The sequence below is a fragment of the Rana temporaria genome, chromosome 11, assembly GCF_905171775.1.
Source record: "Rana temporaria chromosome 11, aRanTem1.1, whole genome shotgun sequence".
Classification (NCBI taxonomy): Eukaryota; Metazoa; Chordata; class Amphibia; order Anura; family Ranidae; genus Rana; species Rana temporaria.
Genome location: NC_053499.1, coordinates 122,963,654 through 122,990,949, shown reverse-complemented (window position 1 = coordinate 122,990,949; position 27,296 = coordinate 122,963,654). Strand labels below are relative to the sequence as shown.

At 43.1% G+C, this 27,296-nt stretch overlaps 1 protein-coding gene across 3 annotated transcripts; it reads right to left on the bottom strand.

Annotated features, from left to right (window-relative positions):
- Positions 1–429: 429 nt before the first annotated feature.
- TRPT1 (tRNA phosphotransferase 1) lies at positions 430–27,296 on the bottom strand. 3 transcript variants are annotated; one of them, XM_040329040.1, is made up of 8 exons: positions 27,217–27,296; positions 22,226–22,311; positions 21,105–21,186; positions 18,350–18,519; positions 15,841–16,009; positions 12,244–12,300; positions 5,482–5,592; positions 430–489 (listed from the first exon to the last, which is right to left on the bottom strand). In XM_040329040.1, the coding sequence occupies exons 2-8, from the start codon at positions 22,271–22,273 to the stop codon at positions 467–469; spliced, it is 660 nt and encodes a 219-aa protein (XP_040184974.1). In that variant the 5' UTR covers positions 22,274–22,311; positions 27,217–27,296; the 3' UTR covers positions 430–466. The 3 variants fall into 3 exon arrangements, with proteins under 3 accessions (XP_040184974.1, XP_040184972.1, XP_040184975.1); XM_040329038.1 differs by having other exon boundaries at positions 27,138–27,283; XM_040329041.1 differs by lacking the exon at positions 27,217–27,296 and having other exon boundaries at positions 22,152–22,240.

Genomic DNA, 27,296 nt, shown 5'->3' with positions numbered 1-27,296 from the left:
CCCTCAAGAGGCTTTCTCCACACCAGGGAGAAAGCCTTGCATTACTGTGTGGAGTTACAGACAGAAGAACAGGAAGTGAGGATTTCTCAGAAGAAATAAGGACGTTTAAAAGTAAAATGGAAGAATGAGGTAAGTGAAGGAGGACTGCACTAAGGTAAAGGAAGCTATTTAGGGAAAACATTTTTTTCCTTTACAACCCCTTTAATGTGAACCTGTCAGGATGACTTGGATCTGAAAGGTACAAGCTCGGAAACTGCCACCCTGATCCTCACTTCACTACCGGAGCTCAGCTTTAAAGTATGTCAGCTTTGAAGGGAAAGTGTTCATCCAGTAATGACAAGTTGACCAATATTCTGTTTTCACTCTTATTTTAGTGGATCATTGTTATGTTCCTGTTTGTTAATTAGGTGCAGATATACAAAAAGTAAAAAAAAAAATGTATTTATTTGGTAAAGAGGATTTTCTGTCATTCAAGTGGGAGTAGCTTTCCTGTGAAAGAACAAAAGAATACAAATGTTTAATCAAGAAATGTTCCATTATATCACTCTACTGATCATTGAAATATGGCCATGCACACTATTAAAGTGGACCTATCCTGAAGTGTCAAGACACATGGCAAAATGCTTAGGAAGATCATTCACGGGGTATTTATTCAGTTGCAAAAAACTGGGTGCTATCATAGAGTGGACCTCAAAGAAAAAGGGAACCCTAAAGATATAAGGGGCTACTATAGGTAATGATGGACAAAACTCAAGGTAGGTGAAAAAATATGAAAAATTATTTATTATATTGAATATCCCTACAATGTAAAATAACAGCTAGATGCCAATATCTTTTTCTGAAAAAAAATATTTAAATGTGATTGGCTACTATAGGCTATAATCAATGATGATTCACCTTTTCTTTTTTTTTTTATTATACAGAAGCAAAGCATTAGCAATAAACCTGTAATCTCTGTGGCAAGAACAGCTTGTATATTTATTGAGAAAACTGTCATATTCTCAATACACCAGTGGATGTCACTGTTGCATAAATAGAGGAACAGATAGTGCAGGGGGGGGGGGGATACCAAATTCAAATTAGGTCTGATTAATTCTCAGAAGACTGGACTGTAGCCGTACCACATAACAGCATATACTAAAACTAGTGCTGTCAGTTAAACGCGTTATTAACGGCGTTAACACAAACCCATTTTAACGCCGTCAATTTTTTTATTGCGCGATTAACGAGGTTCACCCTTTAAAAATTTTTTTTTTTGTCAGCACGTACCTCCTAACCCTTTCACGCCGACGGGACGCATATATGCGTCCTCGGCGTTCGGGGGTTATACCGGGATGATGCCTGCAGCCGCAGGCATCATCCCGGTACCGTTGTTTAGAGCGGGCGATCGGCTATCCAAACATAACAACCGATGCGGCTAAAAGCCGCTCGGTTGTTATGCCGGAGGAGCGGGAGGGGACATCCCCCCCTCCCGCCGCTCTGACCGGGCCTCCCGTCCCACCGGGAGACCCGATCCTCCATCCGCCGCGTTCTGTGTTCAGGCGGAGACTGACACTAAGCCGTAAACGGCTTTGATTCAGTCTCCGCATTGAAACCACGGAAGCGGCGTCATGACGTCACTTCCGGGTTTCTCGGCTGCCAATGGCGCCGGATTTAAAAAAGTACACAGTATTCAGAATCGCCGTTTTCGGCGATTTGAATACTTTGAAGTGCAAAGGAGGGCTCGGAGGTCTTTTAGACCCCGATCCCTCCATAAAGAGTACCTGTCACCACCTATTGCTGTCACAAGTGATGTTTACATTCCTTGTGACAGCAATAAAAGTGATCAAAATGTAAAAAAATAAAAAAACACAATTTAATATTATAAAAAAAATAAAAAAAAATAAGAAAACACAAAAAAAAATTTTTAAAGGGTGAACCACCTTAATCGCGCGATTAATTGTGAGTTAACTATGACATTAATGCGATTAATCGCGATTAGAAATTTTAATCGCTTGACAGCACTAACTAAAACGTTTTAAAAAGCACATTTCTATTTACACCTCAGGTGTGGGTTCTGCATTTATCGCGTGCTCTCTTTAACCACTTGTCCACCGGGCCTATTCGGGCACTTCTCTCCTTCATGTAAAAATCTAAATTTTTGCTAGAAAATTAATCAGAACCCCCAAACATTAGATATTTTTTTTAGCAGACACCCTAGGGAATAAAACAGAGGTCATTGCAACTTTTTTTCCCTCGCACAGTATTTGCGCAATCATTTTTCAAACGCCTTTTTTGGGAAAAAAAAAAAGCGGTTTCATGAATTAAAAAATAACAAAACAGTAAAGTTAGTCCAATTTTTTTGTATAATGTGAAAGATGAAGTTACGCCGAGTAAATAGATACCTAGCATGTCATGCTTTAAAATTGCGCACACTCACGGAATGGCGCCAAAATTCGGTACTTAAAAATCTCCATAGGCGAAACTTTAATTTTTTTTACAGGTTACTATTTGAGTTACAGGAGGTCTAGTGCTATAATTGTTGCTCACGCTCGAACGCATGCGCCGATACCTCACATGTGGGGTTTGAACGGCGTTTACATATGTGGGCGGGACTTACATGCATGTACGCTTCTGAGCGCGAGCTACCGGTGATGGGGTCGTTTTAAAATTTTTTGATTTTTTATTTTATACTTTTTTTTTTTTATCACTTTTATTCCTAAAACAAGGAATGTAAACATCCCTTGTAATAGGAATCACTGTGACAGGTCCTCTTTATGGAGAGATGTGGGGTCAATAAGACCCCACATCTCTCCTCCAGGCTTGAAAGCATAAAATCGTGAAAACAAATTCACCGATCTCATGCCGACAGCCGCGATTGCGGCTTTGCTTACTTCCGGGTACCCGGGTGTGACGTCACAACGTCCCGCCTGGGCCTCCGACGGTCATAGAGATGACTGGTGACCATTTGGTCACCAGTCATCTCTATCGTCGCGATCCAGCACCGGCCGATTCGCTCTCCGGGCCCCCGATGGCACAGGAGAGCCCGGAGAAGCACCAGATGGCGGCGGGAGGGGGGGACTTCCCCCTCCCGCTGCCTATAAGAACGATCAAGTGGCAGAACTAACGTTATGATCATTCTTATCGTGCAGAGAATTGGCGGCAGAAGACGGTGATATCTGAATGATGCCTGTAGCTACAGACATCATTCAGATATCACAGCACAAAGTCGAGGACGTCATATGACATCCTCGGTAGGTGGTTAAATAAACTATTGAAAAAAAAAAAAAATAGCAAAATGCATATGTTCCCCCTTTAGATGCTTTACTACTACGTACGCCATATAATCAGCTAAAATGGTGTATTTATAGTTCTCCTGTTAGAGGAAAGTATTATCATAGTGAGTGTTGGTTCTGAATTACCAGTACTCCCTATAATAATGGATTCCAATACCATTTTAGCTGATCAGTTGGAGGATTAGTGAAGCATATGGTAGTTAAAAATATGCAAAATGCTATAAAATATCAAACGGCCCATCTTTTTAGCCGTTATTATATGATTTTAACTGCTTTTCAATGAAAAAAAAATTGCAGTCTAGCTGGCAAGTGTGCTGGGAAATTTTGGACTGATTGTGTTGTGCGTTACTCTTCCATGCGCACCTTCCTGATGTCCTTTTTGTATAGCTTGTTTGCAGGATTAGGCATGGGGTCACTTTGGATGCCTCCAGCTGCCATTGTGCTCTTGCTGGTTGTCCATTGTGTCCCTGTGCCCCTAAGGAGCAGTGGGCTCCCTAGGGTTGCCACTTTTTTTTTTTGTAGTACATTAAATTCATTACTTCTGTACAATGCAAGGCAATTTTTATGTAGTATACACTATAAATATATTTTGTGATTAAATAATATTAATAACCATATGGAGTTAATCACAAGAGTCCCCCTTTACATCAGTCAACAAAGTTGACACTCTTGACTTACAACTGCAGTGAGCAATCCTGCTGGGTAGCCACAGTCTGGACCAGGGGTGGACTGATAACTCATGGGGCCCCCGGGCAATTGGAGATCATGAGTGCCCCAGGTTTAAAGATGGCTGCCTCATGGGAGCCAACATTAATGTGGCAGGTCCAAGCTTACAGGCACTCAGCTCTACGACATGCAGAGTGGCAGAAGAGAAGTGTGGTGGGTATAATGGGGCAGCATGTTCAGGAGAGGATTGCAGAGGGTATGATGGGGGCAGCATGTACAGGAGAGGAGTGTGGAGGATATGACGGGGGCAGTATGTACAGGAGAGGAGTGTGGAGGGTATGATGGGAGTAGTATGTACAGGAGAGGAGTGTGGAGGATATGACGGGGGCAGTATGTACAGGAGAGGAGTGTGGAGGATATGACGGGGGCAGTATGCACAGGAGAGGAGTGTGGAGGGTATGATGGGGGCAGTATGTACAGAAGAGGAGTGTGGAGGGTATGATGGGGGCAGTATGTACAGGAGAGGAGTGTGGAGGGGATGACAGTGGCAGACAGGGGAGGAGTTTCTTGCAGTGTCTATGGGGTAACCAGGGAGCGATGTTGGGAAAATAAGGGAAGGAAAGTGACCATGAAATGATGTCCCTCAGATGGGGGGTAGAAAGCAGCTCTGAGTGATGTCTGCCAGCTTGATGTATGAAGTGGCCGGGGGGTGATGCACCTGGGGGTAGTTGGGGGGCATAGAAATAGTGATGTATATAATCAAACCAAAGCTATTGTGCTCATCCACTAATATTTACAACAGTACATACGCAATGAAAACTACTGCCAGCTCCTAGCACTCTTTATGTCCAGATAATGTGAAGGTAATGTATGACCATTCATATAACCCTTTGTTATCCAAGCTCTGAGTCTGTACAATCAGAGGTGTAAACTCACCACATAAACTCAGGGTAAATGAATGGTCAAAAAGTCTCCACAGTGGCAAGTATGCCAATGGGGCTCCCCCTGCCCAAATGGTCTGTCCAGGTTTCAGGCAGTCTGAAAACCAGGCAGATGATTCATAACCTGGACTGTCCGGGTGAATCCCGTACAGGTGGCAACCCTAGGGCTCCCTCCAAGCAAACCTGCTCCTAATTTATCCACAGCTATATGTGCTCCAATTTGGAGACAAATATATAGAGTTAGGATTGCAGTACACAGTGAAACCTTGGTGTAGACACTGCGGCTTCCACATATTTGCAAATGTGTGCAACTAAAACCTCTGTTTTTACCATGAATTGTTAGTCAGGGCCAATTTAGATTTTTTTGTTTTTCTTCTTGCAGGCTAGCTGGCAAGTGTGCTGGGACATTTTTGTCTGGGTGCAGGGAGAAGATCCTCTGCCTGCTGTCACAATAAGGGAACCGAGTCAGTGTGTTGGCAGGTGCATTAGTAACATGTTACAAGTTACACCCTGAATAGAACTAGAGTTTAGCAATGGCAACCTACAGTATGTACGCTTCTTGGCCAGAATTGCTTTACAGAAAATCCCAAAATACTTACTCTGAGGTCTAAGCTGGAGAGCCTTTAGAAAATATTTAGGGAGAAGCACACCATCTGCATTACCGGGTGTTAGCAGGACGTGGTTTGCGGACCAGAAGAATGGGATCTGATCTAAAACAGAATCAAGATACGTAGAATATGTAAAAAAAGCTGCAGCTTGTTTCTTTCACACATCTTCCACTATTGTCTAAAGTTAACAACTTTCAGGGATCCTAGATATTTCTGAAAAGGAATAATTTCCTAAGAAAAACATGGAAGCTGCCATTACAACTATCAATTTTCAAAATGCTTTTTGCCATCACATTGACTCTCTGATTTCTTAATACTTTGAGTCACGGACATGGAATAAATGCACAGACAAAGGATTTGTGACTTTACTCTGACATTTGATATCTGCATACATATTCCAGGACAGTGATTTTGATTGTACCGAGGCCCAAAAATGTTTTTTCACATTGCAGCTACAGTACGTAACAAACATTTTCAGACAGATGTCAATACTGGCAATCCCTATATTTTTAGTAAAAATTATTTACTTAAAACTTGAACTTAAAGGGTCACTAAAGGAAAAACATTTTTTTGCTGAAATTACTGTTTACAGGGTATAGAGACATAAAAGTTAACTGATTCCTTTTAAACATGATTAAAAATAGATTAAATTCAATCATATAATGTACCTGTAGTTTCACTTTCGGTTTTAAACTGGCTTTATGTTTCTGTGAAGTAAAGAGACACACAGAACAAAAACAAACAAATCCAGGGCAGTTTTTGTTTTATTAATCTGATTGGTTCTGAGGAGTTTTAGACACACAGTTATGACAGCTTAGACCACCGTGAAAAGCTCCCAGTACTGTGGTTATAAGAAGCCAGACAACCAGGAAGTGTGGAGATCACAGCAGAATTACAGCAACTTCAAAGCAAAAATGAACAATAAGGACATGAAACCAGTACTGCAGTAAGGTAAAGGAAGCTATTTAGCTAAAAAAAAAATTCCTTTAGTGATCCTTTAAAGAATATATATGATAAAACACATAAATACAGCTCTGGGAAAAATATTAAACACTCTAACTGAAATGCATTTAATACTTTGTACAAAATCCTGTGTTGGTAATGACAGCTTCAGGACGCCTTCTGTATGGAGAAACTAGTCACATGAATTGCTCAGGCGTGATTTTGGCCCATTCGTCCACACAGTCTTCAAATCTTAAAGGATCAGTGGGCCTCATCTAACTCTGATCCTTAAAGGGTCACTAAAGCAAAATTTTTTTTTGCTGAAATGACTGTTTACAGGGTATAGAGACATAAAATCATTTAAAAATGATTAAAAATAGATTAAATTCAATCATATAATGTACCTCTAGTTTCACTTTCGGTTTTAAACTGGTTTCATGTTTCTGTGAAGTAAAGAGACCCACAGAACAAAAAAAAAACAAATCAAGGGCAGTGTTTTGTTTTTAAAATGAATCTGATTGGTTCTGAGGAGTTTTAGACACACAGCTTGGACCACAGTGAAAAGCTGCCATGAGATTTTTCATAAGGAGCCAGACAAGCAGGAAGTGTGGAGATCACAGCAGAATTACAGCAACTTCAAAGCAAAAACGAACAATGAGGACATGAAACCAGTACTGCAGTAAGGTAAAGGAAGCTATTTAGCTAAAAAAAAAAATCCTTTAGTGATCCTTTAATTCTGTCTATAGATTTCCTATTGGATTTAAGTCAGGGGATTGGCTGGGCCATTCTAGCAGCTTTATTTTCTTTTATTGAAACCAATTGAGAGTTTCCTTGGCTTTGTGTTTGGGATCGTTGTCTTGCTGAAATGTCCACCCTTGTTTAATCTTCATCATCCTGGTAGGTGACAGCAGATTTTTATCAAGAATGTCATGGTATACCGGCGAGAGTGTTGACTTCTTGGGAGAGGGATGTGGGGGTGTTTGAGGAGGACCAGTGGGAAGAGGCATTGCTTGCAGTGCAGGGGTGTTCGCTCAACACTGCACAACGCCTGTCGCAGTTGTTCATTGTCATGAGACACTTCACGCCAGCGGGATTGCTCAAGATGGGTCTGGTTGGGGATGATAATTGCCCCAGATGTGTGCGAGAACGCGGGGACCTTATTGATCTACTGTGGAGGTGCCCCAAGCTGCACCTCTACTGGAGTGGGGTTCTTAAAACTCTAAATGAGGTATTCATGGTTAGGATTCCACAAAATCCTAAAGTCTGTGTGTTGGGTATTCTGGACGATCTGACACTGGATGATAACCAGAAACAAGCCATTGGTAGATCCCTCTTTCCACTTTGCGACTGGAAAAATACATCTACCAGCACAGGGGTCGGCAGGGAAAATTTGAGCTGCTGTGGGCCCCCTGATTAAATACCCCGGGGTTGGCCCCGCTTGAAATGGTAATGGACAGGTTGCTTCTTTAGAGGGGGCGCTGGGGAATCACAGTTGTGAGGTGTAGCTGTGGGTGAACTGGGGTTGGTCTTGGACAATGAGGGGATAGGGATGTTGCTGTCTGCCTGATTGTTTTGTTGATCCCTGCTGAATAGTGAAATGTGAGAGGTCCATGTTATTTGTATTTCATATTATATACTTTTACTCTTTTGATGATATGTATTGGCTGCTATTTCAATGTCGGATGGAATGTCTATCTTTATGCAACTGTATCTATGCATCTCTTCTGTTTATTATCATTTGTGCCAATACACATCCTTTTTGAGAAAAAAAGAATGTCATGGTACATTTTTCCATTCATCCTTCCTTCAATGATATGAAGTTTGCCAGTACCGTATGCTGAAAAACAGCCCCACACCATGATGTTCCCACCTCCAAGCTTCACTGTTGGTATGGCAGTGTTTTTGGGGTGATGTGAAGTGCCATTTTGACCTCCAAACATGTTGTGTATTATGGCATCCAAAGAGTTAAGTTTTGGTCTCATCTGACCAGACTATATTCTCCCAGTATTTCACAGGCTTGTCTAAATGTTGTGCAAAAAACTTTAAATGACCTTCAACATGCTTTTTCTTCAGCAATGGAGTCTTGCGTGGGGAGCGTGCATACAGAATATGGCAGTTGAGTGCATTACTTACTGTTTGAAACAATTGGACCTGCTAATTTCAGGTCTTTCTGAAGCTCTCCACAAGTGGTCCTTGGCTCTTGGGCAACTCTTTTGATAGTTTTATTTACTCCTCTGTCAGAAATCTTGGGAGGAGCACCTGGTCATGGCCGGTTTATGGTGAAATGATGTTCTTTCCAATTCCAGATTATGGCCCCAACAGTGCTCACTGGAACATTCAGAATTTTAGAAATCCTTCTGTACCAATGCCATCAGTATGTTTTGCAACAATAATGTTGAGAAGTTCAGAGTTCTCTTTGCGTTTACCCATCATAAGAGGTTTCTTGTCTGACACCTTGGTAATGAAACACCTTTTATAGGCCATCAGTTGAGACTTAATAAGCTGATGTTAATTTGCACTGACAAGGGGCAGGATTGCTTTCTTATTACTGATAGATTTTAGCTGGTGTTTTGGCTTTCCAAGTCTTTTTGCATCTCGCTTTTTTCATGTGTTTAATACTTTTTCCCTGTGTCATTGCATTTTATTGCACATAACATAATTTCTGAACCTATATGTTTTGGTTTCTTTGTATGTATGGATTGCATGGGTTGTTACCGACATGTGGTGAAAATTTCATGTCTAGGCAGAGACTCTCAGAAGTGTTTTGTAACAGGGCCAGCTCCTTGCTAATCTATTTATAGCAACCTCCCCTGACAGAAATGTCAGGCTGCTTTTATCTGATGTGTCTGAGAATTTATCAGGAGTTATCAGGCGAATAACAGAGGAACGGTTCAGGAGAGAGCTATGGGACTTAGCTCTTTGAAGAGAGATAACAAAATACTGCAGATATATGTGCCCAGGTCAAATTTCATGAATTGGGTTTACATCCACTTTAACTCCAAATAAAGTTCAGCTGTTCTAGTAGGTCTTTCCTGACATTTTCTTAGTAGCATCCTACAGCAAAAGCTATGGTCTGCAGAGAGCTTCCAAAGCATCAGAGGGATCTTATTTTTAAAATGTAATAGTCAGGAGAAGGGTACAAAAGAATTTCTAAGGCATTATATATACCATGGAACACAGTCAAGACAGTCATCAACAAGTGGAGGGAATATGGAATATGGCACAACATTGAAAATACCAAGAACTGGACGTCCCTCCAAAATTGATGAAAATATGAGAAAAAAAATGGTCAGGGAGGCTGGCATTAAAGGAGCTGCAGGAATATCTGGCAAGTACTGGCTGTGTGGTACATGTGACAACAATCTCCCATAGTCTTCATATGTCTGGGCTATGGGGTAGAGTGGCAAGACGGAAGCTTTTCTTATGAGGAAAAACATCCAAGCCTGGCTAAATTTAGAAAAAACACATCTGAACCATGTGGAAAAATATGTTATGGTCTGATGAAACCAAGGTTTAAGTTTTTGGCCATATTTTTCAAAAGATATCTTTGGCCCAAAGATAACACTGCACATTACCAAAAGAACACCATACCCACAGTGAAGCATGGTGGTGGCAGCATCATGCTCTGGGGCTCAGCTAGAACAGGGGTCTAAGTCAAGGTAGAGGGAATTATGAACAGTTCCAAATACCAGTCAATATTGGCACAAAATCTTCAGTCTTCTGCTAGAAAGATTTCAGCATGACAACAAACCCAAAGCATACATCCAAATCAACAAAGGAATGGCTTCACCAGAAGAAGATTAAAGTTTTGGAATGGCCCAGCCAGAGCCCAGACCTGAATCAGATTGAAAATCTGTGGAGTCATCCTAAGAAGAAAGTGCACAGGAGATGCCCTCGCAAGCTGACAGATTTGGAGTGTTTTTGTAAAGAAGAGTGGCAAATATTGCCAAGTCAAGATGTGCCATGCTGATAGACTCATACCCCAAAAGACTGAGTGCTGTGATAAAATCAAAAGGTGCTTCAAAAAAGTATTGGTTGAAGAGTGTGCACACTTATGCAACATTATTTTAGTTTTCAATTTTTACTTCCCTCCACCTAAAAGATCTGTTTGTTGTTCAATTGAGTTGTACAGTTTTTAGGTCACATTAAAGGTGGAAAAAGTTCTGAAATTATTTAGCTTTGTCTCATTTGTTTACATCACAGAAACCTGGGGTGTGTAGACTTTTTATATCCACTGTATATGTGGGTGCACGAGTGTGTGTAAATTGCACCAATTCCTGCAGCCGAATACAAAATGTGGTGCTGCACAGAAAACTCTTAAAGGGGTTGTAAAGGTTTACATTTTTTTTTTTTTTTATAAAAAACATACCATACTTACCTCCACTGTGCAGTTCGTTTTGCACAGAGTGGCCCCGATCCTCGTCTTTTGGGGTCCCTCGGAGGCTGTCTCGGCTCCTCCCCGCAATAGCTAACCCCTCGGAAAGATCTCTCCCAAGGGGGTTAGCTTGCGGGCGTGCTCCCGTCTCATACACTTTACGTTCATAGACACAGAGGCACAGTTTCACATAGATGGGGGCAAAATTGTGCGGGCGTAATGTATCTCATTTACGTTACGCCGCCGCAAGTTTTTCAGGCAAGTGCTTTATTCACAAAGCACTTGCCTGTAAAGTTGTGGCGGCGTAGCGTAATTCACCCGGCGGAATTCAAATTCGGCGGGTAGGGGGCGTGTTTCATTTAAATGAAGCGGGTCCCCGCGCCGAACGAACCGCGCATGCGCCGTCCCTAAAATATCCCAGTGTGCATTGCTCCAAATGACGTCGCAAGGACGTCATTGGTTTCGACGTGAACATAAATGACGTCCAGCCCCATTCACGGACGACTTATGCAAACGATGTAAATTTTCGACGCGGGAACGACGGCCATACTTCACATTGGCTGCGCCTCATAGACCCAGGGGCAACTTTACGCCGGGAAAAGCCTAACGTAAACGTCGTAACTTTACTGCGTCGGCCACGCGTACGTTCGGGAATTCGCGTATCTAGCTAATTTGCATACTCAACGCGGAAATCGACGGAAGCGCCACCTAGCGGGCAAAAAAAAAAATTGCAGTTTAGATCCGACGGCGTAAGAAACTTACGCCTGTCGGATCTAATGAATATCTATGCGTAACTGATTCTAAGAATCAGTCGCATAGATACGACGGAGCTACGCAGAGATACGACGGCGTATCTGGAGATGCGCCCTCGTATCTCTTTTGAGAATCTTGGCCAGAGTGTATGTCTCGGTCCTGCCCCCCGGCGGCCGCATCATTGGATCTGATTGATAGCAGCGGGAGCCAATGGCTGTGCTGCTATCAATCTATCAAATCAACGCAGAGAAGCAGTGGAGAAGAGGACACCGGGGGATGAACGGGGGCTCAGGTAAGTAAACAGGGGGCTGTCATTGCCAGGTGTTTTTTCACCTTAATGTATAAGATGCATCAAGGTGAAAAAACACAAACCTTTACATCCCCTTTAAGGCCACCCCTACGTGCTGAAAAATGTGGTGCGATTCCTGGCCCATGGAAATCGTATGTTGCAGATGCAGGGTTGTCTAGCAGTGATTTTTCTGTAGGACAACCTTCTGGGAAAACTAAAAATCAAAAGTTGTGTTTTGTGTCACTGTTGGGAGATTTCTGCTCATTTCCTATCTCGGCAAGTAACTTGTTCATTTCCAAATGACTTAGCCTGTATGTTCAATGCCTGGAAAACCTTGCAGCTGACTAAATGAAAGAAAACAGTGCCTGTGTGAGAGGAGAAGAAGCAGACTCACCCGCTATTGCCTTTGGAAGGTCTATAAATATTGCTACTTCACAGTCCCTACGCATTCCTGCAAAGACACATAGCAACGGTTACATCAATTTACAACTCTTACTACATACTATATTCACGAACCTGTAAATTCTCAACAAATACCAGAAATACCAGAAGCCACTTTCATGGTGTCACTTTCTGAAGTGTCTCTAACACTTAAAGAACAGTTAGACCCAGAATAGCTTCTACATAGTAACCAGGGGTCCACTACATGTGCAGTGTGATACATATAGTTTCAATTAACCCTTGGCACTCTGAATATATATCAAAGACTCAGAGCAAATAAGTCGCAATTAGGCTACACACTCTTCCCCCTTTCCCCTGGAACACACTCTTCCCCCTGGAACAAACTCGTCCCCCTTTTCCCCTGGAACACACTCGTCCCCCTTTTCCCCTGGAACACACTCGTCCCCCTTTTCCCCTGGAACACACTCGTCCCCCTTTTCCCCTGGAACACACTCGTCCCCCTTTTCCCCTGGAACACACTCGTCCCCTTTTCCCCCTGGAACACACTCGTCCCCCTTTTCCCCTGGAACACACTCTTCCCCCTGGAACACACTCTTCCCCCTTCCCCCTGGAACACACTCTTCCCCCTTCCCCCTGGAACACACTCTTCCCCCTGGAACACACTCTTCCCCCTTTCCCCTGGAACACACTCTTCCCCCTGGAACACACTCTTCCCCCTTTCCCCTGGAACACACTCTTCCCCCTTTCCCCTGGAACACACTCTTCCCCCTTTCCCCTGGAACACACTCTTCCCCCTTTCCCCTGGAACACACTCTTCCCCCTTTCCCCTGGAACACACTCTTCCCCTTTTCCCCTGGAACACACTCTTCCCCTTTTCCCCTGGAACACACTCTTCCCCTTTTCCCCTGGAACACACTCTTCCCCTTTTCCCCTGGAACACACTCTTCCCCTTTTCCCCTGGAACACACTCTTGCCCTTTTCCCCTTTAACACACTCTTGCCCTTTTCCCCTTTAACACACTCTTGCCCTTTTCCCCTTTAACACACTCTTCCCCTTTTCCCCTGGAACACACTCTTCCCCCTGGAACACACTCTTCCCCCTTCCCCCTGGAACACACTCTTCCCCCTGGAACACACTCTTCCCCCTTTCCCCTGGAACACACTCTTCCCCCTTTCCCCTGGAACACACTCTTCCCCCTTTCCCCTGGAACACACTCTTCCCCCTTTCCCCTGGAACACACTCTTCCCCCTTCCCCCTGGAACACACTCTTCCCCCTTCCCCCTGGAACACACTCTTCCCCCTGGAACACACTCTTCCCCCTTTCCCCTGGAACACACTCTTCCCCCTTCCCCCTGGAACACACTCTTCCCCCTGGAACACACTCTTCCCCCTTTCCCCTGGAACACACTCTTCCCCCTTTCCCCTGGAACACACTCTTCCCCCTTTCCCCTGGAACACACTCTTCCCCCTGGAACACACTCTTCCCCCTTTCCCCTGGAACACACTCTTCCCCCTTTCCCCTGGAACACACTCTTCCCCCTGGAACACACTCTTCCCCCTTTCCCCTGGAACACACTCTTCCCCCTTTCCCCTGGAACACACTCTTCCCCCTTTCCCCTGGAACACACTCTTCCCCCTTTCCCCTGGAACACACTCTTCCCCCTTTCCCCTGGAACACACTCTTCCCCCTTTCCCCTGGAACACACTCTTCCCCCTTTCCCCTGGAACACACTCTTCCCCCTTTCCCCTGGAACACACTCTGCCACTGGCAATAATTGCATGTAAAATCCAACAGGCTGGTTGTACCCAAATTAATTGATCGATTAACTTGGGTACATTCAACTTGCCCATACATGGTTCAAATCTCAGCCAGTCCCTGCTGAACCCGCCGAGATTTGAACCGTCTATACCTGGCTTAAGATGACAGCTTCCTTGGCTATACAGAATCAGGGGATTTAGTTTTCACTTTAAGAAACTTGCATCTTTTTAAATCTGCAGGGCCATATTATGTTTGAGGTCTTAGCAAATATCTTCTCTCACCCCTGCATTAATGTCTGCCTCGGCTCTCATCGCCACTGTATCGATGCGCATTTCTGTGCTCACCGCCACTGCAGTGCCATGCCCTTCTGTATACAGACCATACGATGAACAGACACACTTTTGCTAGTTTATCACATAGCTGCAGGGGAGTGAGCAGTATATACCAGGGGTTGACAAATTTGCTTGGAATCTAGGAGCCAGCTAAAAAAGTTAGGAGCCAGAAAACGCACCCCGTCCCGACGAGCTTGCGCGCAGAAGCGAACACATACGTGAGCAGCGCCCGCATATGTAAACGGTGTTCAAACCACATATGTGAGGTATCGCCGCGATTGGTAGAGCGAGAGCAATAATTCTAGCTCTAGACCTCCTCTGTAACTCAAAACATGCAACCTGTAGATTTTTTTTAAACGTCGCCTATGAAGATTTTAAAGGGTAAAAGTTTGTCGGCATTCCACGAGCGGACGCAATTTTGAAGCGTGACATGTTGGGTATGAACTTACTCGGCGTAACATTATCTTTCATAATATTTAAAAAAATGAGGATAACTTTACTGTTGTCTTATTTTTTAATTAAAAAAAAGTGTAATATTTCCCCAAAAAAGTGCGCTTGTAAGACCGCTGCGCAAACAGAAAGTATTGCAACGATCACCATTTTATTCTCTAGGGTGTTAGGATAAAAAATATATATAATGTTTGCGGGTTCTAATTAGAGGGAAGAAGATGGCAGTGAAAAATAGTGAAAAATGACATTAGAATTGCTGTTGAACTTGTAATGCTTAACCTGTAATACCAACGGCCACCACCAGATGGCGCCAGCTCACATCTGGTGGTAGTGACTTGTAATACCAACGGCTCACCACCAGATGGCGCCAGCTCAAAAAAAAAAAAGTCGCCAGGACACTATTTCTAGTCGCCATGGCGACCTGGCAACCAGGATTTGTCGAGCCCTGGTATATACAATACCGAGCAAAATTTAGCCAAAGCCATACCCTGACAGGTGAGACCAGGAGCTTGTTCTGTGACCTCTGAGCCCTTAAAGATTTTACAGCCTATAGCATGAAGGTGGCAGTCAATGATGACCATATCTGCTCCAGAAAGCATACTCAGAGTAGCAATAATTACTATGGGTTTGTCTTCTTAGTATGACCTGCGGTAGGTTGTAATAACCAATTAATAATATAATTGTGATCAGAGTAGCCATAGATGTGTAATGACAACAATGTCATGTTTATGAAGAGTTCCTGATCCTGCTTAGCTCACAGGAGACATTGATAGGCAAGTTAGAACTGATGACCAATGTTCCCCTATGAGATAAGTTGTTTGGCAGCATATGCCAGCAATACTCCTTGGCACCCCCTCCCTTTTCTGTTCACATGCAGAACAATTTTCTGCCAAGCAGAACACTGCTGTTCATGGGGCCGCTGGCTGATTCCTGTGCCTAAATGGCAGCTAGATTGGTCAAATATGCATGCACACTCTCATAGGTTTAGGGGGGGGGGGGGGGCTACACTTCATACCAAGAAGAACAACTGCTGCCAAATATCACTCACCACTGATGACTTTGTTGCCTTCTCCTGGGAGCTCAGTGGACAGATGAATGTGTGTCCGGCTCATACGAGAGAGTCCACTGTGAAGAATTGATGGCCAGTGACGGACATAAGTCCCATGTATGGCTTGTGGAGGAAGCTCTGTTCCCAATGGGCTCAATTCCACCTCCACCTAAAAAAAGGCAACATAGCAAATATTTATGTGTATAGAGTTTCAATGTTTAAAGAATACAGTATAAGTACCATCAGTTAAAGATTACGTTTAGTTTGCTTATATTTTGCCTTCCTTGGTTTTTTCTTTACCAACATACCAATGACATTTTTTAATTAAACCTTTTCATTTTCATTACGCCCTATATTTTAGTCCCTGTGATTCTCTATACAATGCAGGCAGATCATGGTTGGTGTAAGTGGAAAGCAAGATGCTGTACATAGCTTTCTGTAAGCATCACTGCGCCCTGCCTCAGCCCTAATCCAAGCAGCAGGCTGGATCTTGATAGGAGTTATGCAAGTATCAAAATACCTTGGGTATGGGCAGATGTCAGTCTGGAGAAGTGGGCATTTCTATGTAGGCTGTAATGGCATGCAAACCACTCTAGGTACAGTAACACCCACATGTGATGCTGAGCCTTCCAGATTGTACCTAGAAGCATTTCCTCTCCCAATGAGTATGGGATCAAAAGGAAGATGAAATCAAGACAGATCTATGGACTTAAAGGGGTTGTAAAGGTACAATTTGTTGTCCTAAATAGCTTCCTTTACCTTAGTGCAGTCCTCCTTCACTTGCCTCATCCTTTGATTTTGCATTTAAATGTCCTCCATTTCTTCTGAGAAATCCTCACTTCCTGTTCTACTGACTGTAACTCCACACAGTAATGCGAGGCTTTCTCCCTGGTGTGGAGTGTCGTGCTCGCCCCCTCCCTTGGACTACAGGAGAGTCAGGACGCCCGCTAACACACAGCTCCTTTATCTGCAACGTAGAGAGCGCCCTGACTCTCCTGTAGTCCAAGGGAGGGGGTGAGCACAACACTTCACACCAGGGAGAAAGCCTCACATTACTGTGTGAAGTTACAGACAGAAGAACAGGTGAGGATTTCTCAGAAGAAATAAGGACATTTAAAAGCAAAAATGGAAGGATGAGGTAAGTGAAGGAGGACTGGACTAAGGTAAAGGAAGCTATTTAGGAAAAAAAAAATTGTACCTTTACAACCCCTTTAAAAGCGGAGTTCCAGGCTTTTTATGTTTATTAAAAGTCAGCAGCTACAAAAAGTGTAGCTGCTGGCTTTTAATAAACAGATACTTACCTGTTCCACTTTTGACACATTTTTGGGACCATTTATACAGCGATCAGTGCTATAAAAATGAACTGGTTACTGTATAAATGTCACTGCCAGAGAAGGGGTTAACAATAGGGGGCGATCAAGGGGTTAAATATGTTCCCTCACTGAGTGTTCCAACTGTGGGGAGATGGGACTGACGTGGGGAGGAGACCGATCGTTGTTCCTATATATTAGGAACAAACAATCTGTCTGCTCTCCCCTGACAGTATGTGGATTTGTGTTTACATACACAAATCCCCTCTCTGTCAGGAGAAATCACGGGTGCCCGCTGGGCAAGAGCATCGACTCCTTAGGGACACGGCGGGCCTGCGCGTGCTTCCCCTATACTCCTTAAAGTGCTTGCCGTACAGCTACAGCGATTTGCGCAGGAATGCCATTCTGCCACCGTCAATTGACGGCGAGCAGTTGGCAAGCGGTTAAAGTGTTACTAATCCCACAACAGTAAAATCAGTCTGTATATGTAACATAGGATGCTTGTTATACTCACTGTGGAACTTAAGGGGTTGATCTTCTGCAATGTGTGAAAAGGCTGTTTTATCCTGTATGCATAGATCCTCCCGTCTATCTGGGGAAGGCCAGCTAACACAGGCAGGGTAGCCGACCTGCACATGCTCAGTTGTGTCTATTATGCCGGAGAGAACATTTACTCAGAGCTAGCCAGGTCACATGATATTGACATCACACATATGGGCGTGTATACAGGCTGTAGTGGAAATCCCTACTATCTGAACTCTCAGCACTGGAGAAACTGTGCAGTTGACCGTGGTATATATATATCAGCCAAAAGGGTATATAGTGGCAGTATTTTTATGTAAAAAATAAGATTTGTAAGCTGTGGGCACTGTGGAGGGGGGGGGGCGTGAACTATTTTTATATTACTGGGTTTAGTAACACTTTAAGCTCCCTGTACACCTTCTGTGACAAGACATTACTACTGTATTTTATAGTTATTTCACAATACAGAAAATGCAACAAGAGGTTCTGAAACACACAAAAGGTAGGCAGGAACCCCCAAACTCCCAGGGGATAACAACATAGTCAAGAATTACGGCAGGAGATCTCACTGTTGGAGTATTCTAAACATAGTGCAGAATCATCCTACCAACATCTAACTAAAATGTGTGGACAGGTCCTTTAAATGACACCAACAAAACAAATTTCTTCACCAGTACCTGTAAAGAGTGCCCCTGGTTTGCGCGAATTTCCAGCTTCCCTTCTGGATCTGAACTTCTTAGCGTGAATCTTTGCTTGTCATTGGATCCAACTATACGTTCAATGTCATTGAGAGAAAAGGGACGAAACTGAGGGAGGGAGAGGAGAGAGGAGACAGGGACGAAGCCATCTATAGGGACACATTATTGGGAGTCAACAAATAATGGCAACCCAAGAATAAGACAGAATGGTGAAGAAGGGGTTAGTGATGAAAAGGTTTAGGTGTGAAATGAACAAGGGAGAGACAATTGGAGCAACAAGTGTTAGGAAGAGTGACAAGGAGGGGGAAAAATATATATATATATAAAAATTATGTTATGAATACATTTGCAATATTATTGTTTCAGGGTGCATTTAAAAACATTCTGTAATCAGGACAATTCACGCCATTTTCTGACAATCTTACAATTTCTACTACTAAGTTTATTGGTTAAACAGCGACATGGATACACATAGGGCCAGATCCACGTACCTCGGCGCATCTCTAAGCCCGGCGTAGTGTATCTGAGATAGGCCGTAACTTACAGCGTATTTTCCGTATCCACAAAGAATTTGCGCCGTAAGTTACGGCGGCGTAGTGAAACTGTGTCGGCGTAAGGGCGCGCAATTCAAATGGATAAGATGTGGGCGTGTTTTATGTTAATGCAACTTGACCTCACGTAAATGACGTTTTTTTTTAACGGCGCATGCGCCGTCCGTTGGGGTATCCCAGTGCACATGCTCGAAATCACGTCGCAAATAGTCAATGCTTTTGACGTTAATTTAATTTACGCAAAGCCCTATTCGCGAACGTTTTACGCAAATGACGTACACGATGGAAAATTCTATGCTGGCCCGATGTCCATACTTAACATTGCGGTACGCCTCATAGAGCAGCGGTAACGTTACGCCGAAAAAAGCCTTACGTAAACGACGTAAAAAAATGCGCCGGACGTACGTTTGTGGATTGGCGTATCTAGCTCATTTGCATACTCGACGAGGAAATCAACGGAAGCGCCACCTAGCGACCAGCGTAAATATGCACCTTAGATCCGACGGCGTACTAAGACGTACGTCAGTCGGATCTAGCCCAGCTTCAGGCGTATCTTGTTTTGTGGATACAAAACAAAGATAAGCCGGAGCATCCTAGAAGTTACGCGGCGTATCAATAGATACACCGACGTAACTGCTTCGTGGATCTGGGCCATAGGAATTAAACCCAGAGGAAGGTTCTATCCCTTCCTCACTTCCAAAACTTAAAAAAAAAAAAAAAATGCATGGGCTTCTACATTAAAGCAAGTGGTCAGACTACTGACATTCAGTTATCAATGAGGCCTCAAATCACATGGGTCCTGAGGCCAATTAACTGTGGACTGAAAATTTGTTTATGTGGCTGAAGCTGCCAGCAGCCATGCAAGCTTTGTGCAGGGGATGCAGAGGCTGTATGGACACAGCGGCTCATCATAATTTGATAGACATGTGGGTGAGTGGTCCTGAACACACAACGGTCTGCGTTCTGTACTACACCCAGGGGTCAAGTCCTGGGGAAAAAGTGTGGGAACTCCCACCCAATATCCACTCCCCCACCAAAAAATAAAAAATGATACGCTCATATGCATAATTACTAAACCACATGTTTTTTTCTAAATCCCGCGATAACTCGCGGCAGACCTCCGCAATGTCTCCTGGGAACAATGACAAAAGCTCCCAGGAGATATTGCGGCATCGAGGAAGTGACGCAATACCCGCACACTACCTGATGAATCCATATACAGGAAGTGGGCAGTAACAAAGGATTACTAAGGTTCGCCTGCCCTCGACAGTGACTCGAGCTGGGCATCGCCCCTTAGTGAAGGATTGGATCGGGCGGCTCGGCTGCTCTAGTCCTGCAAAGAGAACCGAGTTCCTGCTGTGAAAAAAGTGCAGGAACTCCGTTCCCACGAGTTCCCGCAGGACTTGAGTCCCGAGTCTGCACCCCTGACAACATACAGCTTCTGCATTCCTATAGACTTACATTGGCTTCCTGCATGCAGGACCTGTCAGCTCTAACTGCATAAACAAATGGCAGATTCATAATGTACAGGGCTCAGCACCAATGCGAATGAGACTTTAATCTTGATATTAAAGTTATTTTTCATTTGGGAATTCAGTTCTTTATTAATAAGCAGTGGAGGAGCTTTAAAACAAGCCCTCACCAACCTCTGTACCTGCAGCCATTGTGGAGCAATTCATCCTGAATTCTCACAACAGAAGCACTGAAATTCTTGTCTAATCTAGTCTAGCTCACTTCCTCCAGTAGAGACTCCACAAGTATGTGAAAAGTATGGCGTGCATTTGCATTTAGCCTCAATACTTTGCAGAACCATCTTTCACTGCAATTACAGCTGCAAGTCTTTGCACATCTAGAGAGTGACATTTTTGCCAATTCTTCTTTGCAAGCTCTGTCAGACTGTAGCCATATATTTTAAAGGATAAAAGAAGATTCTGTTGCAAAACCGCTATTTGAGCTCTTATGTAAGCCGCCACCCCCAGCTCCTGTAATTCAGTGATGTCATAAATAGATTTAGTTTTACTGCTCCAGAACTGCTATGTGGCACATGAGTCAGGGATTAGCTGCTCTAATGAACAATGGCAAAGTCTGATTTTCTTTAAAAGAAGAGGTTTAACTGAACTTTAAAATCGCTCAAAGCACGTTCCTTGTTCTCAAAAATGTAGGCTATAGCCAGCACCACCTACCTGATGCCATGTTCAAGCCCATAGACACAGCTCCATGACGCAATGCATAGGATAAAAGCTTTGATAAACGCACATCTGGATCCTGCCAGGGAGAGACAGATTGGTAGTTCAATCCAATTTACAACTATCCTATAGAAATTATTTCTGTTAAGTGTCAAATCCTTGAATCTCTACCAATGACCAATGACCCCTAGTTACATATGCTAGGTCTAGTTCTAGGTTTGGGTGCAGGTGAGGTACGGAGGCTTTCAGTAAGCTTTCATGTGCTGGTCGGAGCGGAGGGAATATTTCTTCAATTTCGGGCGCATTCCCATTCAGCTTCGCTCGCATGTTCTTCTGCCTTGGCTCAAATCCTGGCCAGCCACCTGCCTATCTCCTTGCCTTCCCTGGCGGAGTGATCTTCCTCTGCTCCCGATCCAGTAGTAGCCGGGGCCCGAAGAGTAAGACTTGAGAGGCTGTGAGGTGACGGGCAGAAAATCGCTGATTGTTACCATTACTAGGAAAGAAAAAATATGTCCCCGGATTTCATTTAAAAAATCTGGTCACCTTAACGTAGAAGCTAAAAGGGACACTAAAGGCAGAATTTTTTTTTTTTTAAATAACAAACATGTCATACTTACCTCCGCTGTGCAGTTCGTTTTGCACAAAGTGACCCGGATCCGTGTCTTCTGGGGTCCCTCGGCGGCTGTCTCGGCTCCTCCTCGCAAAAGCTTTCCACGTTCATACGAGCTCCCTCGCATGGTGGAAAGCTTTTGCGAGCGCGCTCCCGTGATACATCGGCGGCCATAGCCGCTGACTGTATCACTCGGCCCCGCCCCCCGGCGCGCCGCGTCTTCCGCTGTGATTGACAGCAGCGGTGCTGTCAGATGTTTTTTTCCTTAATGCATAGGATGCATTAAGGTAAAAAAACTTTTACCTTTACAACCCCTTTAATTATATATTTTCACTCGTTAAAGTAAAATAACATTCTATTTAATATAATGTAAAAGAAACGTATCTCCAACACAATGGACCATGTGTTCTCTTCTGGATGGCATTCTTGTTTACCTCTTGTACTTTTGCCATCATTTATGCCTCATTGGTAGCGTTGAGTGAGACATTTTACAGCTTCCTTTATTTACCTGATTTCTTCCTCCTCTACCTTTGTGACTGGAGTGTGATCTCTCCATAACTGTCAAATCCCTTCAGGCAGAACAATCTCTTTTTCCTGTAATAAAGAACACAGAATCCACAGATTAGACATTTCACTGGACAGTTAGCAGCAAAATCAGAGATTAGAAATCTGCTTTCAGTAAGAGAAATCGTGGAGGGGACATAATATGCGTGGTGGTGTTGTAACGTGACCGCTGATCAATCTCATCAGACCACAGGACATGGTTCCAGTAATCCATGTCCTTAGTCTGCTTGTCTTCAGCAAAATGTTTGCAGGCTTTCTTTTGCATCATCTTTAGAAGAGTCTTGCTTCTGGGACGACGGCCATACAGGCCAATTTGATGCAGTGTGCGGCGTATGGTCTGAGCCCTGACAGGATGACCTCCCCCCACCCCTTCAACCTCTGCAGCAATGCTGGCAGCACTTATACGTCTATTTCCCAAAGACAACCTCTGGATATGACGCTGAGCATGTGCACTCAACTCCTTTGGTCGACCATGGCGAGGCCTGTTCTGAGTGGAACCTGTCCTGTTAAACCGCTGTATGGTTTCAGGGTCTTGGCAATCTTATTATCGCTTAGGGCCTAGGCCAGTAATGGCGAACCTTGGCACCCCAGATGTTTTGGAACTACATTTCCCATGATGCTCAACTAAACTCCAGAGTGCATGAGCATCATGGGAAATGTAGTTCCAAAACATCTGGGGTGCCAAGGTTCGCCATCACTGGCCTAGGCCATCTTTATGTAGAGCAACAATTCTTTTTTTCAGATCCTCTGTAAGTTCTTTGCCATGAGGTGGCATGTTGAACTTCTATTGACCAGTATGAGAGAGCGAGAGCGATAACACCAAATCTGCTCCCCATTCACACCTGAGACCTTCTAACACTAAGGCCCTGTACACACAATCAGTCCAAACTGATGAAAACGGACTGAAGTTCAGTTTCATCGGTTCACCGATGAAGCAGACTGATAGTCTGATGTGCCTACACACCATCATTCCAAAACCGATCGAGTCCAACGCGGTGACGTAAAACACAACGACGAGCTGAAAAAAATGAAGTTCAATGCTTCCAAGCATGCCCCGGTTTGGAACCGATGCTTTTGCGTACTAACCATCGGTTTTGACCTATCGGTCAGGCGTCCATCGGTCCAATTTTAAAGCAAGTTCTCTGTTTTTGGACTGAAGGACAACAGACCGATGGGGCGTACACATGGTCGGTTTGGACCGATGAAACTGAACTTCAGTCCGTTTTCATCGGTTTGGACTGATCGTGTGTACGAGGACTTAGGCGTCACATGACACTGGGGAGGAAAATGGCTAATTGGGCCCAATTTGGGCATTTTCAATTAAGAGTGTACTGACTTTTGTTGCCAGTGGTTTAGACATTAATTGCTGTGTGTTGAGTTATTTTGAGGGGACAGCAAATGTACACTGTTATACAAGCTGTACACTCACTACTTTACATTGTAGCAAAGTGTAATTTCTTCAGTGTTGTCACTAAAAAGGTTAAAAGTGCCCGTAAAGCGCTGCTGCCAAAGCACTTTGCAGGCGTTTCGGCAGCGCTGCTTATTGCTTTCAATGGACAGGAGCAGTGGTGTATACACCGCTCTTCTACTGCCAGAAAGATGCTGCTTGCAGGACTTTTTCTAGCATCCTGCAAGCGCACTGCCCCAGTCTGAAAGCACTTGGGCTTTCATACTGGGGACGCAGGGATGGCATTTTTCAGGCACTATTTTTAGTCCAAAAGCGCCTGAAAAATGCCCCAGTGTGAAAGGGGTTTAATTATTAACCACTTCAGCCCCGGGCCATTTGTCAGCTTAATGACTGGAGGTCTTTTTACAATTTGGCACTGCATCGCTTTAACTGACAATTGCGCAGCCGTGCGACGTGGCTCCCAAACAAAATGTATGTCTTTTTTTCCCCCCCACAAATAGAGATTTATTTTGGTGGCATTTGATCACCTCTGCGTTTTTTTTTTTTTTTTTTTGCGCTATAAACAAAAATAAAGCAAAAATTTAGAAAAAGCAATATTTTTTACTTTTTGCTATAATAAATATCTCCCAAAAATATATAAAAATATTTATTTTTCCCTCAGTTTAGGCCGATGCGTATTCTTCTACATATTTTTGGTAAAAAAAATTAAATAAATTGCAATAAGCGTTTATTGATCGGTTTGCCCAAAAGTTTTAGCGTTTACAAAATAGGGGATAGTTTTATGGCATTTTTATTAATAATTTTTCTTTTTACTAGTAATGGCGGCGATCAGCGATTTTTATCGTGACTGCCACATTATAGCGGACACATCAGACACTTTTGACACATTTTTGGGACCATTGTCATTTTTACAGCTATAAAAATGCACTGATTACTGTGAAAATGCCACTGGCAGTGAAGGGGTTAACCACTAGGTGGCGCTGTAGGGGTTAGGTGTGCCCTAGTGAGTGATTCTTACTGTAGGGGGGGGGGGGTGGGCTGTGTGTGACAAGACAGTGATCACCGCTTCCGATTACAGGAAGCGGTGATCACTTTTACTTGGCAGAGCGGGGAGATGCTTGTTTACATCAGCATCTCCCTGTTCTAACTCACCGTGAGACGATCGTGGGTGCCCCCACGGCGATCGAGTTCTCGGGACACGCGGTTGGGCTCACGGCGCGTGCGTCCATCCGTGATCTTAAAGGGGACGTACAGGTACATTCTTCTGCCTGTCCGAGCCATGCTGTCGACGTATATAGTCGTGCGCTGGGTGGCAAGCAGTTAATTGTCCACAAACCTAAATGTATAGCAGGAGTACACCCACTGCCTATGTACTTGGTCCCTATTGCAGACAGTTGGCTGGTATAAAAAGATGTTATTAAAGCGTCACCAGAAACTCATAAGACAGAACCCAGATAATGCCCAATCACTGCAGATTCTCACTCTGGAACCCACGCTGCAAAGTGCCCTAAGGGGCCAAATGACCTGCTTAAGGTGTGCATTAGACATGTGCATTTAGTTTTGTTACGAATTCGAACGAATTTTTCATTATTCGGAAATTCGTATGCATCAGAATTTCAGAATTACAAAATTAACGAATTTAAACAAATTCGAAAAAACGCGAACAAAATTCGAATCGAATTTGAAAACAAATTTGAATCGAATTTGAAAACAAATTTGAATCGAATTTGAAAAAGTAGATTTTCTAAAAACGACAATAAAATAGAATATAAAACAATAAAGCAATAGAATCAAAAAGAATAGAATAGAAGTTAATAGAAGAATGTAGTAAAATAGAACATGACAGTTTTCCGAAATTCGAATAGCATAAATTTGAATTCTAGAATAGATTGGAAAATAATAAAAATTTATGGAAACTAAAACATAAAAGAATAGAAAAACAATAGAACAGAATAGAATCAATTATAATATATATTATATTTTATTCTATTCTCTTGTTTTTCTTTTCTATTCCATTCTAATCTTTTTTATTCGAATTTGAATTCATTTTATATACGAAATTCGAATTTGATTTTGAATGGAAAAGATTATAAAAGATTAGTTTCATATTAGAATTTGAAAACATTTTGAACGAATTCCTAAAAAGTCGATCAAATTTGAAAAATGTAATTCGATTAGAAAAAATCTACCGCATTTGAAAAAAAATCTACTAAACTGGAAAAAACTACCACATTCGATTTTTTTTTTACATATATCCATTTTCCAAAATTCGAATTTCATATAGAATGAATTTGAATACAAAAGATTAGTATAAAAAAATAATAGAAAAGAATAAACTAGAAAAACATATATTCGATTTTATTCTATTCTGTGCTATTGTTTTTATATTCTATTCTATTCTAATCTGTTCTATTCTAATTCAAAATCATTCTATACGAATTTCGGATTTCAGGAAATGGTTCTATTTAGTTTTGTTTAAATGTGGTAGCATTATTTCGAAATTGATAAATTTTTTTACGAATTCGGTAGATTTGTTTTCGAATGCGTTAGAATTATTTTGAATGCAGTTTTTTCGAATGTGGTAGAATTTTTTTTGAGTACGAAATGAATCCCGAAAACAAATGTAATGAATGCAACAAACTTAACTAAACAAATTTAATTAAATAACGAATCGAAATGAAACAAAACAAATTTTTTCATCCTGCACATGTCTAGTGTGCATCATAGGCGTGCGCACAGGGTGTGCCTGGGCAGAGTCCTCTCTTGACTACAGAGAAAAGGACTGGGGAATCTCTGTCCTTAGTCCCTTTCTTTGTTTCAAAAGTGAGACACCCGGGGCTCCGAATTATTTTTGTAAAAAAACAATAATAAATAATAAAAAAAAAATATATTTTAAAAAATAAACTACTGACACCGTCCACTGCTCTACCAACACTGTCCATTGCCATATACAGGCATACCCCACTTTTAAGTACACAATGGGACCAGAGCATGTATGTAAAACGAAAAATGTACTTAAAGTGAAACAATACCTTTTTTCACTTCTAGGGTGTAGTGGGGGGTCAGGAGCTGTAGTTGAGGTCTCAGGGGCTGTAGTGGGGGTGTCAGGAGCTGTAGTTGAGGTCTCAGGGGCTGTAGTGGGGGTGTCAGGGGCACACTGGAACAGAGCGGGCTATGCTCTCGGAGCTTCAGCTCCTTTTACTGCAGCTGCAAAATGTCTGTACAGTACTAGTAAGGCACTTTACATACACTCGTGGGTATGTCCTTACTCATGAGTGTATGTAAAGTGAGTGTACTTAAAGTGGGGTATGCCTGTATATATATTTACACACACGCATGTGTGTTTGAGCTTTGCGGTGCACACCCTAATGCAGTAGGCTGTGCATAAAGGTGGGTTCATAAAACAGGAATACAAAATTACAGTCAGCAGCTTCACAATTACAATTACCAGAATGCATCAGTGATTGAGGGGCTCAGGAATTCAGGGAAATCCTTGCAAATGAACCCAGCATTAGTCCACTCTTTACCTCAGTAACTGGTAAAGCGTCTGCAATAACCAGGAAGAGCTTGAGCCTCTGCCCTGCTCTTCTGCTGTGACTGGTTTCTG

Bases quoted from the DNA above. Each gene is read 5' to 3' on its own strand.
- TRPT1 (XM_040329040.1), bottom strand. From the start codon at position 22,273: ATGGAGAGATCACACTCCAGTCACAAAGGTAGAGGAGGAAGAAATCAG. The intron at 21,187-22,225 runs GTAAATAAAGGA...TCTCCCTGGCAG, and splicing joins GTAGAGGAGGAAGAAATCAG to GATCCAGATGTGCGTTTATC. The intron at 5,593-12,243 runs GTGAGTCTGCTT...ATTCTGTTTTAG, and splicing joins CCTTCCAAAGGCAATAGCGG to ATCAGATCCCATTCTTCTGG.